The sequence below is a fragment of the Phyllostomus discolor genome, chromosome 9 (genome assembly GCF_004126475.2).
Source record: "Phyllostomus discolor isolate MPI-MPIP mPhyDis1 chromosome 9, mPhyDis1.pri.v3, whole genome shotgun sequence".
Classification (NCBI taxonomy): Eukaryota; Metazoa; Chordata; class Mammalia; order Chiroptera; family Phyllostomidae; genus Phyllostomus; species Phyllostomus discolor.
The window spans coordinates 65619159-65634211 of record NC_040911.2 but is presented as its reverse complement, the minus strand read 5'-3'; the positions used below and the strand labels follow the sequence as shown (position 1 = coordinate 65634211).

Below are 15053 nucleotides of genomic sequence, written 5' to 3'. Positions count from 1 at the left end.
AGGGATTGACAGGCAGTGCAGGGACAGCCACCTGCCTCCCTGCAGCTCTAGCTCAGCTGGCTTTTCCACTCCTGCCCACATACCTGGGTGAATCCAGTCTCATCTTTGCCCCACTATTCCATGTTAAATGTGCCACTCCCTTAGCAGTTCCCTGGGATATTCTGACATCCACAGATCCACCTGCTGATGTCAGCCCATCTCTCTTGAAAGAATTCTAGAGCAGACACCAAGACCAAGAAGCTGGTTTCCATAGTACCCAATCCTTTCTTGAAGTCAGGAGGAAGAGAGTGTTTCTTCAAATTCATTCCTATATGTTCCCATTTAGTTTATCTGAGGAACACGTGCAAAGCTCCAGGCAAAGATAAAAGTTGCTTTGGATGAACCATGTGTGGGTCAGAGAGCATGTCCTTTCATCAGTGATGAGCTGCAAGGCTGGGACCCCTGTATCAGTCAGCACCACCCACATGCAATCACTGGGGGGGCAGACCCAGTGCCAGGCCCCCAAACACAACCAACAGAACACAAAGAGCTGCTTTCCCAAGGCCTGTTTTCAAAAATCCAACTGGGGAAAAAAGGGTGGTTCCTTTCTGAAGGGCACCCAGCAGGTCCCCTTAACTTCAACACATCCTGGGGACTGAGTGTTGGCATAGACAGAGGGAACCACCTGTCCCCAACTCAGAGCACCAGACAGGAGCTGCCTCCAGAACCTCCCCTTGCCCTGTGACAGCAGTGGGTTGACTAAAGGCTCCTTCAGGAGGTTGTCTGTCTTGAGGTGTTTGCCCTCCTTCCAGGAGATTTAATGGAGCTGCAAAATGAACTTGGGTTGACTTCATTTCAACCTCGCTACCTTGGCAGCAAGACAGGTCTGAGGACTGTGACATGAGCCCCATCTTGTGGTTACTGAGTAGAACTGGGGCAAGGTTTCTTGGTTCAGACAGGATTTAAAAATTTCAGGTGGTCTCCTTCCCTAGTAATACTGCCGTAAGGGATGGAAAAAGTTTGTCTTCTTTTACTTACAGAGAGAGCACAAAGATACAAAGGGATATGCAACACTTGTCTTAAAAGAATTAAATAAAATTAAATCTCTAAGGAATAACAAATCCATTCCCTCCAACAATCAACAACATCAAGTGAGTCTCCTGTCCTTGTCTTTCTAAGAGTTTTCAGACATGCTGATTCCAATGCTTCTTAAGGATGTACTCCACTGAAGGAACATTCTGCGAACTGTACCAATTTCCTCGTTTACGGTTTTCTAAGTGATTGGCAATTAGATGGTCAGCCTTCTCCAAGCAACACCACCAGAGGCTCAGAAGCAGCTCCTAACACTCTCCACCTCTTCTCTCCCCATGAACATGCCAACCTCCACTTAGAATAGTCCTGGTTTCTAGTCATTTTATACATTTTATTGTCCTTTTGTGAGCCTCTCTCTCTTTTATTTATTTATTTTATTTTTTATTTTTTTACTCAGTCTTTCTAAAGTAATGGGATAAAATCCAGACTGTTTGCCTGTTAGCCACAGGGTAGATAGGGCCTGCTGGCATTGAATGGTCAGGGGTAGCACATCACTGTGTCAGTTATTTGAAGGTTTCTAGATCATCAACATTTATTAGTACTCTAGTGAGATCATCTGCATTTCTCTTTGTCTACCTCCTTGAACTATATTATAACCCCCAACTGTCCCTGGACTTCAGACCATGATGCTCCATCCTTAATTGTGTATCTCACCCGGTGTTGTCCAAATTTGCCCCACTATTTCTCTGATTTATTGTGCTCCCTGTAAATTCTATTCTCAGTTTGGAATCCTTTGTACAGTTAAGCCCATTTTGATTTTTTTTTATTGATATGGTTACTAAAATAATAGCTAAAGATATACTGATCTGTGCCCCTACATGTTAGATCACACATAATAAGGGTTTTCTAAAAGCCATGTTCATATTATAGAGTATCACCTTCCTTCCCTGATAGATGAAAATTAAATTGGTGTTCTAATAAACTCTTTACCAGTGGCTTGCACTCTCTTAAGGCCCACAGCCTTAAGGATGTGAGCAAAATCAATGAATTGATTTTTCCAGCCCATAGCCCAAGATTAATATTAAATTAACTTCAATTAAGAGAAAACATTTTTCCAACTTAAATTATTTGTTCTGTTCCATGATTTCTTGACAACAATTCTCTTAAAGCCAGTGATTATACAAAAGCAGCTGCGAATGCCTTCCAGGAAGTGGATTCCATACCATCCAGCCTGGGTTGTACAATTACTTCTTTCATTTCCTTAATCCTCTTCCCATTGTAGTTTGACATTTTCATCTAAATGTTAGTCTGTTCAACCTGACAACAATGAGACTCGTCAACCTAATGAAGCCAACATCTTTTTCCATGTCTCTGAGAAAGAGCAAGTTACAGACAAGTGTGCCCTTTTCTCCTCATCCCTCTGTCTGCACCTTCGGGATCCTTAGAGGGAAGTCCTTTTACATGCCTCTGCCCTACACACTATGCATCTTTGTGGTGGTTTCCTCTGCATCACTCACAACTGATGGTTACTATCATCACTGGGGACTGAAGCCATGCCCACATCATTAGCTGAGTTTATCATCTCTTGGCAGTAATGATGCTTTACACCCAGACTGTCCTGCAAGTTTCTACTTTAGAGTTCTCATTGGACACTGTCCCTAAATGAAAATCCCTCAGACATGGTCATACTCTAAGCAGTCATATCAATGAGTATAGAAAGAAAGCTGTGACCAGCCCTCGGCTCCTGCTTGAATAAAATACAGGTGCATCCATCTAGTTTCAACAATGTGTTGTCTAGACAGAAGTTATATAGCAAACACCACAATAAAAGCCAGATATGAGTTCTAGAACTAACTCTGCAGCAAATTTAGGAACCCCAAGAAAATTTTCCATGTTATCTGTGGCTCAATTTTCATGTATAAATCAAAGGACTAAAATTACACCAGTATGTTTGCCCCAAAATTAGAAATGATTTTAGGTGATATATGGACTAGGGCTTAAATTAATTCAATCTTGTTGTGTATTCTCTTTGGATCTTGACTGATCAGGAGAAGTCTTCCTTTGGTATTTGTGTGTCTTCCATGCTAGTCTCCTTTAACAAAAGGGCAAGCCTGTAGCCCAGGGCCTGGACACCCCAGATTCTCAATCACTATTGTTATTGCATTTACTTTTTACCCTCTACATGTAGTAGCAACTGACACTGATTCTCCACTTCTGGTTGTGATGTAAAGTTTCCTTTGAAAATAAATTTAAGGAAACAAAGTATAGGTCAACAGGAAGAAAAATGTTGAATACAAAGAACTCTAAATGCTTGCATAAAAGCTTGAAGGTGCTATACAGTGCACAGAGCCATGCACACATCTTACAGGTGGCCCATAGTTACTAATGTGTACAAGCACCCGCCAAGCTCCTATATCCTTGCCAGACCTAAAATTCTACAATGTATCTTGCTTTATACCACAGCTGGTCATGATGCACTGTTGACAGAAATCGCAGGAAGGATGGGATGACCTAATGCTTTTCCGCTCCATATCATTGTCCACTCCAGTCTGCCAACAACATCTCCTTCCACTAACAACAGCCACAGACTAAACCAGTATATAGGGGAGCTTACCTGTAGGTGCTTCATGTTCCAGCCCTGATTTTCATCATGTTAGTGACAAGGGGAGACAGTTGTAAAACATGTGTGTTTGTATATGCATGGACACATGTGTCTAATCTATACTTTTTTTTCCACAGTTCATTTATGATGAACAAGTTTCCTGGTAAGTACCTCTGTTTCCCTTCCAACATTCCTTGTTGTGTTGCAGAGCCAGTACATCAAAGACCAGAGTCAGGGTTTAAGAAAGAAAGGGAAATGTCATGGCAGTTTGGAACAACTAGCATTTCTTGGAAACCCTCTGTCCACTTCAATGAAAAAATTAAATTAGCTGCATAGAGCAGAGATCTTTTCCCTTGGACTAGGGTGGTGAGCCTTCACTTGGGATCCTAATATCTAAATGTCTTCATCATCCAAGTTAGATGGCATGACTTAGCTGTGCCTTTCTGCAGTCAGCCATTTGCCAGACTATGGTTAAGATTTTTTTTCAAATTGTGTGCACAACCTGTTGAGATATTCCAAATATCATGAATACCAATTCCACGTATATCTCAGGAACCAGAGATGGGGACACTTCAGTGACCTCCAACCCATTAGAGGTCTGCCTGACATTCCAGAAGATCTTAGAGCTCTGAAAAGTCAGTGATTTTTTGGATATATAAATAATTGGCCAAATTAAATATATGGGAACATTTGCATTTGGACCAACTCTCCAAATTCCCATTTTTGACATGGGTTCTGAGTAAGTCAAATATATTTAAAATGGCCGTTGAAATTGAGTGTGTTGTGAATTCTTGTTACCTCTTTAAAAAATATTTGATCGGTAGAAGTGAAATAATGCTTTAGGAATACATAGGTGTGGTACTGTATTATTTAAATATAAGTGAGCTAGAAAAAGAAGTTCAGAGTCCACCGGTCTTTATTCTCAGAAAGATGAGTGCTAACACTTTGTTAGAGTGGCATCTCTGTGTCTTGGGATATGTCTATGACTTTCAAAAGTTGGAGCTGGGTGAGAAATTACCACATTAATGGTAAGTGTTATACACTATGCCAGGGTATTAAGTTACTTTTTCCAGCTCTCTTATCTGACCAAGAAGGGTGAGGAGGAGACAGCTGGGAAAACTTGCTTTAAGATACATAATCTCTATATTGTCTCATTAAAAATAAGGAGGTCCTCTTTGAGTTACAGTGATGAACAGGCTAAAAAGGATGGAGATCCCCAGGAGCACACTCAGGTTAGAAGTCAGGGAGAACCTTCTTGTGGAACCCACCTGGATGTGGTCACCAGATGGAGTAGTGACTTTTTCCCCATGTCCTTGGAAATTAAGTTCAGCACAACAAAACACAGAAGCATTCTGGCTCCTGCTGATGGCACAATCAGCCCAGCCTCTGTACTGCCTTAGCAAACAGTAGGTGCTTACATGCTGCTCAGTGTTGCTGTCATAAAGACAAACAAATTATGATCATAGTCTATCTCAGAAGTTTTCCACTGCTTTTTTAATGTGGAACACAGTAAGGAAGGAGGTTATCTGTCTTATGGAGCTCCTTTTTCTACATCTCCCTAGCCTTGCTGACAGAAACCATGGAGGGGAGATGAAAGCAAGGTTCATGATAAGCCCATTTCAGTCCTTGCCTTCAAATGTCCTTCAGGATATTTTAGGTGGTATGAAACAAGAAAGGAACAATCTATCTCCTATTCATTCCTAGGGCTGAATCCCCTGTGATGTCAGGTGACCCCATCCTTAAGTAGAACCCAGAACTGTACTGAAGGGTCTAGATTCTGAAGTTATTAGGGCCCTCAGCCTGAGCAGCAAGGCTGTGGTACATCAAATCACAAGAAAGGAGGTGAAACGGCCACACATAAATGAGTTGCGAATTCCCCAGTGTGTTTTGTTCAGCCTGAGTGGGTTCAAATCATCACTCGTGCACAGGCATAGCTACAGGAAAAACTAAGGAGAGGCTTTCATGGCACTAGCATGTTATTTCTAGATGCCAGCCTGTTACATAATTGCTATTATTATGTGGATGGGCTGATGAAGAACATTTTTCATGTGAGTTAGGCTGAGAAATTAAAGTCTGTATCACCAGTCCATAACTGCTTTGGGACTTCCAGGATTTTAGCTTCTCATTTGAACACAAACTATATTGAACTTTAAGATATTTTTCACTGTCCATATCTCATACCTTTTTACTCAGCCACCACAAGCATTTATTTTGCTGAAAGGGGTGCCTAGGAGTTGGTTTCTCTCTTTAAAGCTGGATTATTCAATTTGTGCAATTAAAGCATAGTAATAGTTTAATAATACTGTAAATGGTGAATTCCATTCCTTGTTGTAGACTCTTCCAGCATGTCTAGAGGTTTCAAGGAAGGTAACCAATCTATCCCATATTTTTTAAAGGAAAATAATTTAAGTTGTGTTTCATTGGAAACTGGAGTACTCTTTAGGAGGAAATGAGCCTAATCAAATACACATACACAAGGACAAGGTCCCTCTGCCATACATAGTTTAGATTCCTTCACTGTTCCTGAGGCAGCATCCTACAGCAATGCCACCTGACCAAGAACTGGTACTCAGAAGGCTTTTAGTAGCAAGTAGTAGGAAAAACCAGCCACAGCAGATTAAAGAAATAGTGGTGTGGCTTACTTTTCTTACATAACAAGTATCCCAGATGTAGGTGGTGCAATAGCTATGCTTTTCTCTTGACCTTTTCCTAATGGTCTCAATTTTGGCTGCTGTAGTTCAGCCATCAAGTTTGGATTGAAGGCAAAAAAGGGGGAAGAAGTTGCTATGTCATTTTATTTAACACCTTTCCACCTTGCATTTCTTTGGTTACAGTTGGGTCTGTCTTGATGAGTAAGTAGTCAGGAGAAATAGAATTGTAATTTTAGACAAATCATTATTTATCCTGGGAGTGGCCCCACCCTCCTTGAGACTGAAGCATTCCCATTTGCTGCCTCAATATAGTGGGGTTTAATTTGCAGGCAAAGGCAAGGGAATATCTGTTGCATGCTTTTCAGTTATGTGCCTGCTGCAAAACACAGTTACAATAGAAAACATCCACCTATTAGGATATATGTTCAGAGCAAAGACCATAAATCCATAGTGACAATTCAGCAAAGCCCACAATGTTGCCATAAGGAATCTGGACTGTGTCTTCAGTGAATCTGAAGATCTAAGAAGAAAACTAAAGGATTCCAGGATGATGTTTTCATTTCTTCTTTGAGCCTCAATCTGTGACTTTGGGAGAGAAAAGAGAGACTGGGGACACAACCTGAAGACTCTCCACCTGCTCATGTCAAGACCAGCTTTCACTGTTCAGGACCATAGTTTGGAGAATGGAGCCATGCCCCCCAGACAAGAACAGGGACTAGCCCTCCAACAAGGGAAAGAACTATCTTTGGCAGGAAAATCAGGGCCGGTTGAAGGTAGTTCAAAACAGAAGTTTGTGGGAAGGGAAGAAATAAAACTCAGATCATACCACATGACCAAGTCCTCAGAGGTCAGCGGGTGGGCTGTATTCAGGAGAGGTAGATGGAAAAGAGCATCCTGGGAGGTTGGGAGAGGAGATCCATGTGATTTTAGAGGTCTGCATGCAGAGTCAGGCCAATTCTGTAACTGTTTCCTAAGCACTTCCAGATTCCAGACTCTGTTCCAGAACTAGACATAGAACATAGACCCAAACTCAGCCCTCACCTTGGAGCTTTCTGGCAGAGGGGAGGCAGAAAGTTGACATGTAATTAAGGGGTCATTTGGAGACACTCACAGCACTGTGGGGAGGAGAGCTTGGGGAGGGACCCCGAAGAGCATTGAGCCAAGACCTGATCATCAAACACTCAATCAGGCCAAAAGGCAGAGGGAACAGGGGATAAGTCAGCATACAGGCCTCAGAGACCCTGGTGTGTATTTCATGTGCAGGGAGCCTTCAGTGAGCCTTCAGTGAGCCTTGAACCTGGGCACCAACAAAGCACACTTGAAATGTCAGTAGAATCAGGGAACCCCCTGTCAGGGGCATCCCTGAACTGTGACAGAAGAGAGCCTTACTGAAATATTGCAATAAAAGGGCTTGCTTTGAGTGAAAAGGTAAAAAGATCTAAAGGAATTGGAGAGTATAAATATACCTGTTTAGAAAGTGCTGGACTTCATTCAACCTACAAATATTCATTGGCATTGGTTATATATTCTGGTGACCCCTCACTGAGTCTATTAAAGTGCATCTAAGCAATTACATGACATCCCTTTAGATGCTGGGTATCTCTTCCTTTGAAATGAATGCCATGAATAAAACCTCACTTTTCCCAAGTAAGTTGATGCCACATCTACATTGGCTTCAGTAAGAACCACATTCAGACCATTGGAAATGGTTTGCAACTGAAAATTGATGTTTGGAAACAGTTTCACCCTGCACAAATGAGCTGAAGGGGAGGAGGAGGTATCTTCTTGGGGGAAATCAGCTGTCAGGGAGTCTGTTTTAAGTGTCTGAAAACTAGAAACCAGATAGCTGAAGAAGAGGCTAGGTGTAAGGAGTGGTGACAAGTGATTGCTAGAAACAGAAAATAGATATTAGTGAATTATGAAAAAATAAACAGGAGAATTACACTCTGGTCAGAGGTTTAAAGAGCATAAACCTTGTCCTGTGATAGGTAGGCAGGGGAGCCTTCTTGGAGAAGGCAACACTTAAAGTGATATTTGTAAGATAAAAAGGACAAGTAAAGGAGTGGAGGAAAAACATTTCTGGCAGAGGGACAGTAATGGAAAGGCTCTCCAGTGAAGGAAAAAGCTTGAAATGTGCAAGTGAAAGGAGGCCAGTATGGTGAAGCAAGACAGGGCAACAAGATGATTTGGAGAAGAAAATAGAACCAGGATTTGAACCTTTCTTTTTCCTGAAGTATTTTGGGAAGAAACTGAAGGGTTTTAAGAAGAAGAATGACATGATCCAGTAGCATCAAGGAAACCAGTTCAGAGGCTGAAGTTAAAGTGGACTAGGGAGGTAGCAGTAGAGAGTGCAGAAGCCAGCAATTCAGGAAATATTTTATTCAAAGAGTTCTGATACACATGGGTGAGGGTAAAGGAAGACTCCATATTGATTTTTGAGATTTGGGACATGCCTGGGTAGGAAACAGTACAGTGTACTGAGAAGGCAAAGCTCAGGCAAGCAAAGCTAGGAAGTAGGAATTAAGAATTTTATCTGACATGGTTTAGATATCATGTAGAGAGGCCATATGTACAGCTGGATACATGACCCCAAAGCTGGACAGAGGTGAGGAATGGATGTGTCAATTGGTATTTATAGCAATAGAACAAGGTGACATCACCTAGGGAGAATGTGTAGGTAAAAAGAGAAGAGAGTCCCCATATTTAGAGGCTGAACTGAGGAAACAAAGGAGGCAAAGAGGATGGGGAAGGAGAACTTAGGGGGACAGGAGGAAAACTAGGTGTCCTCTTGGAAGTCAGCAGAAGAGAGTATTTTGTGAAGGAGGACAGGTGGTCAATTGTCAGATACTGCAGAGAAGTTAAACAGGATGACAGAGAACTGGCCCTGGATTTGTGTAGATGGAGGGTGCAGGTCTTATTGCCAAGAGGTTCAGGGGATCAACAGATGTGGAATATAGACTAGAGTAATCTCCCAAGAAAATGTGAAACGCTGGAACAAAGTGTTCCAGCAACTCTTTGAGAAGGTTTGCTAAGACACAAGCCAAGAAACATAGCAAAAGTTCAAGGAATTTGGACAACCTGATTTCTTCTCTCAGTAGCATCACAAGTACTTTATATAATAAATACATACACATTTGCATCATCGTTCTTTTTTTATTGATGTTCCAATACAGTTGTCTCCGTTTTCCCACCACCACTTTCCCTCAGCCTACCCACACCAATTCCCACCCTCAATCCAACTTCCCCTTGGCTCCATCCATGGGTCCCTCATTCGCATTCATTTATATCCTTTTTTCTTCTTTCCCACATTATTTCCCTCTCCCCTCCCCTCTGGTTACTGTCAGTTTGTTCTTAATTTCAATGTCTCTGACTACATTTTGCTTGCTTGTTTGTTTTCTTAATTAGGTTCCACTTATAGGTGAGATCATGTGGTATTTGTCTTTCACTACCTAGCTTACTTCACTTAACATAGTGCTCTCCAGATACACCCATGCTGTTGCAAAGGGTAGGAGCTCCTTTTTTCTTCGTGCTGCATACTATTCCACTGTGTAAATGTACCATAGTTTATTTACCCACTCATTTATCAGTGGGCACCTAGGCTGCTTCCAGCACTTGGCTATTGTCAATTGTGCTGCTATGAACACTGGGGTGCATAGGTTCTTTTGAGTTGGTGTTTCAGGATTCTTAGGGTATAAACCCAGCAGTGGAATTGCCAGGTCAAAAGGCAATTCCATTTTTAGTTTTCTGAGAAAATTCCATACTGTTTTCCACAGTGGCTGCACCAGTCTGCATTCCCACCAACAGTGTAGTAGGGTTCTCTTTTCTCCACATCCTCACCAGCACTTGTTTGTTGATTTGGTTATGCTGGCCATTCTGACTGGTGTGAAGTGGTATCTCAATGTGGTTTTAATTTGCAACTCTCTGATGGCTAGTGATGCTGAGCATCCTTTCATATGTCTCTGGGCCCTCTATGTGACCTCCTTGGAGAAGTGTCTGTTCAAGTCCTTTGCCCATTTTTTTTTTTTTTTTTTTTTTTTTTTTTTTTTATTTTTTTTTTTTTTTTTCAATCATTGTTCAAGCTTTGCCCATTTTTTAATCGAGTTATTTATCTTCCTGGAGTGGAGTCATGTTACTTCTTTATATATTTTGGAGATCAAACCCTTTTCCCAGATATCATTGGCAAATATGTTTTCCCATACAGTTGTTTCCCTTTTCATTTTGCTAATGCTTTCTTTAGCTGTGCAGAAGCTTTCCATTTTGATGAAGTCCCATTTATTTATTCTTTCCTTTATGTCCCTTGCTCTAGGGGACATGCCAGTGAAAATATTGCTGTGTGGAATATCTGAGATTTCCCTTCCTATGTTCTCCTCTAGGACTTTTGTGGTGTCATGACTTATATTTAAGCCTTTTATCCATCTTGAGTTTATTTTGGTGTACGGTGTTAGTTGGTGGATGAGTTTCATTTTTTTTCATGTACCTGTCCAGCTCTCCCAACACCATTTGCTGAAGAGGCTATTTTGATTCCACTTTATGTTTCTGCCTCCTTTGTTGAATATTAATTGACCATAGAGACTTGGGTTTATTTCTGGGCTCTCTATTCTGTTCCATTGATCTATCTGTCTGTTCTTATGCCAGTGCCAGACTGTTTTGATTACCATACATTGTAATATAGTTTGATGTCAGGTATGGTAATCCCAACTACTTTGTTCTTCTTTCTCAAAATTGCTGCAGCTATTCAGGGTCATTGATGGTTGCATATAAATTTTTGAAGTGTTTGTTCTATATCTGTGAAATATGCCATTGGTATTTTAATAGGAATTTCTATGAATCTATAAATTGCTTTGGGTAGTAGAGACATTTTGATGATGTTAATTCTTCCAATCCATGAACATGGTATATGCTTCCTTTTATTTGTGTCTTCCTTAATTTCTCTCTTCAGTGTTGTATAGTTTTATGAGTACAGGTCTTTTACCTCCTTGGTTAGGTTTATTCTTAGGTACTTTATTTTTCTTGTTGCCATAGAAAATGGGATTTTTTTTACTGATTTCTGTTTCTGATATTTCATTGTTGGTGTTTAAAAATGCCTTTGAATTCTGAACATTGACTTTGTATCCTGCTATTTTGCCAGATTTACTTATTAGATCTAGTAGATTTTTGGTGCAGTCTGTAGGGTTTTCTATATAAATTATCATGTCATCTGCAAACAATGACAATTTTACTTCCTCCTTTCCAATTTAGATGCCTTTTATTTCTTCTTATCTGAATGCTGCAGCTAGGACTTCCAATATTATGTTGAATAGAAGTTGTGAAATCAGACATCCTTGTCTTTTTCCTGATCTTAGTGGGAAAGCTTTTAGATTTTGCCCCTTGAGTATGATGTTGGGTGTAGGTCTCTAATATATTGCCTTTATTATGTTGAGGAATGCTCCATCTACTCCCATTTTGCTGAGGGTTTTTTTATCAGAAATGGGTGCTATACTTTATCAAATGCTTTTTCTGCATGTATTGATATGATCCTGTGACTCTTGTCTTTCCTTTTGTTTATGTGATGTATTACATTTATTGACTTGTGAATATTGTACCATCCTTGCATCCCTGAGATGGATCCCACTTCATCATGGTGTATGATCTTCTTAATGCATTGCTGGATGCAGTTTGCCAATATATTGTTGATGATTTTAGCATCTATGTTCATCAGTGATAGCTGTAGTTTTCTTTGTTTGTTATGTCTTTACCTTGTTTTGGGATTAGGATGATGCTGGCTTCATAAAAAAAGTTTGAGAGTCTTCCGTCTTCTTGGATTTTTTGGAAAAGTCTGTGAAGGATAGGGGTTAGCTCTTCCTTAAATGATTTGTAAAATTCTCATGTGAAACTGTGTAGTCTAGGGCTTTTGTGTGCTGGGAGTTTTTGTTTACTGCTTTGATGCCACCAGCTGTTTTGGTCTGTTCAGGCTTTCTGCTTCTTCTTTATTTAGTTTGGAAGATTGTATTTTTCTAGAAATTTCTCCATTTCACCCAGGTTTTGAAATTTCTTAGCATATCATTCTTCATAGTAATTTCTTATACTCCTTTGTATTTCTGTGGTGTCAGTTGTCATTTCTCCCCTTTCATTTCTGATTGTGTTTATTTGGGTCCTCTCTCTTTTTTTCTTGAGGAGTCTGCTTAAAGGCTTGTCGATTTTATCTTTTCAAAGAACCATCTCCTGGACTTACTGATGCTTAGAATTGTTTCTTGAGTCTCTATGTTGTTTAATTTTGCTCTGATCTTAGTTATTTCCTTCCTTCTACTTGTTCTGAGCAGTCTTTGTTGTTGTTTCCCCAAGTTCTTGTAGGTGTAGGGTTGGGTTGTTTGTTTGAAAACTTTCCACCTTTTTTAGGTAGGCCTGTATCACTATGAACTTCCCTCTGAGGACTGCTTTCACTGTGTCCCATAAGTTTTGTATTATTGTGAGTTCATTTTCATTTGTTTCCAGAAACTCTTTGATTTCTTCCTTGATCTCCTTCTTAACCCATTCATTGTTTAATAGCATGCTATTCAATCTCCATGAGTTTGAGTGTTTTTGAGTTTTTTCCTTGGGGTTAGTTTCTGGTTTCAGTCCCTTGTGGTCTGAGAAGATGCGTAATAAGCTTTGAATTTTCTTGAATTCTTTTAGTCTTATTTTGTGTCCTATCATGAGGTCTATCTTTGAAAATATTCCTAATGTGTTTGAAAAGAATGTGTATTTTGCTTCTTTGTGATGAAAGGCTCTATATATATCAGTTAAGTCCATTTGGTCTAGGGCATTGGTCAATGCCACAATATCCTTGTTGATATTGTATTTGGAAGATCTATCCATTTTTGACAGTGGGGTGTTAAAATCCCCTAGTTTAAGTGTGTTTCTGTCTCTGTCTTTCTTGAAGTCCTCCAAGATTTTTGTATATATGGTTGCTCCTATGTCGGGTGCCTATATGTTTATAATGTTTATGTCTTCTTGATAGATTCTTCCCTTGAGTATTATGAACTGTCTTTCTGGGTCTCCTTTTATGGCCTTCATTTTGAAGTCTATTTTGTCTGATATAAGTATTGCTAGCCCAGCTTTTTTTTCCCTGTTCATTTGCTTGGAATATTTTTTCTAGCCCTTCACTTTCAGTCTGTATATGTCTTTTGTTCTGAGGTGGGTCTCTTGTAGGCAGCATATGTGTGGGTCATGCTTTCTTACCCATTCAGCTATTCTATGTCTTTTGATTGGAGCAGTTAATCCATTTATGTTTAAGGTTATTATTGATAGGTACTTATTCATTGCCATTTTACTACCTTTATACCTTTATTGCTTTCACTCTCACTGTTTTTCTTTCTCTTCTTAAAGCAATCCCTTTTTATATTTTGCAGTGCTGGTTTGGTGGAGGTGTAATCTTTTAGCCTTCTTTTTGTGCAGGAACCTCTTTATTTGGCCTTCCATTTTAATTGAGAGCCTCTCTAGATAGAGTAGTCTTGGTTGCAGGCCTTTGCTTTTCATTAATTGGAATATTTCTTGCCTTTCCTTTCTGGCTTGTAATGTTTCTGTTGAGAAGTCAGTTGCTGTCCTTATCAGGGATTCCTTGTATGTTACTTCCTGTTTCTCCCTTGCTGCCTTTAGGATTCTCTCTTTGTCTTGGAATTTTGCCATGTTAATTATGATGTGTCTTGCAATGGGCCTCTTTGTGTTCCTCTTGATTGGGACCTTTTCTGCTTCCTGGACTTGTGTGGCTTCTTCTCTCATCAAATTAAGGAAGTTTTCCATCATTAGGTTTTCAAACAAGTTTTCTATCCCTTCCTCCTCTTCTCCTGGTATCCCTATTATACAGATATTATTCCATTTCATGTTGTCCTGCATTTTCCTTAGCCCCTATTCATTTTTTTCCAGTCTTTTTCCTGTTTGTTGGTCTTCTTGGGAGGTTTTACTTTGTCCTCCAGCTCACTGATTCTATCCTCTGCTTCTTCTACCCTGCTTTTGATTCCTTCTACTGTGTTCTTTAATTCAGAAATTGTATTCTTCATTTCTTCTTGGCCCTTGTTGATTCTTTCTATGTCCTTTTTTGTGCTGATATAATTTGTAGTAAGTTCCTCATAATTTCCCTGTAGTTTTTGGTAGTTTTCACTGAGTTCATTGAGCTTCCTTATAACCATTGTTTTGAACTCAGTATCTGATAGTTGACTTGCCTCTATTTCATTTAGCATTCTGTCTGAGGATTCCCCATTTCCTTTAGTTTAGGGGTTGTTTCTTTATCTTCCCATTGTTTGTGGGACTCTTCTTGTTGGCCTCTGTTTCTTAAATTGATCTGTTTTGACTTTCTGACTTTGTGGTATGAACTTCTGTGTTGGGAGGCCTATGAGATTCAGTGGTGCAATCTCCTTGATCACCTGAACTTGGTATTCTTGGGATGTCCTTTATGCCTTTTATGTTGGTTTCCTGGATGTAATTGAATTTGATTGTTGTTGGGCCATTCTTTTGTGGATTTTTCCCTGCCGCTGGTTGACTGAGTGGTCACTTCACCCACCACATCTTGTATGCTGTTATACAGGTGCTGCCTGAACAAAATCACAGAGCCCAAGAAACAAAACCACATCCGTCCCCCACAACCCCACTTCCAATAACTAATGAACCAGTATTAATAAGGGTATAATGAGATTAAGACTATTATGGGAAAAGAGAGTGAATATGAGCTGATTTAATGAAAGAGGAATGATTTTGAGAGGTTAGAGGGAGGAGCACTGGTAAGATTTTCGAGTTGGACCAATGGAAGGAGAGAAGGTAAAGTTTACCTCATGAAT

At 40.0% G+C, this 15053-nt stretch overlaps 1 protein-coding gene across 1 annotated transcript in view; it reads left to right on the top strand.

Annotated features, from left to right (window-relative positions):
* Nucleotides 1–15053, top strand: part of SLC24A3 (solute carrier family 24 member 3) — a 563591-nt gene that overhangs the window by 492893 nt on the left and 55645 nt on the right. Inside the window, 1 exon segment of the mRNA XM_028523857.2 lies at nt 3751–3776. Within this exon segment, the coding sequence (XP_028379658.2) occupies nt 3751–3776 (26 nt within the window).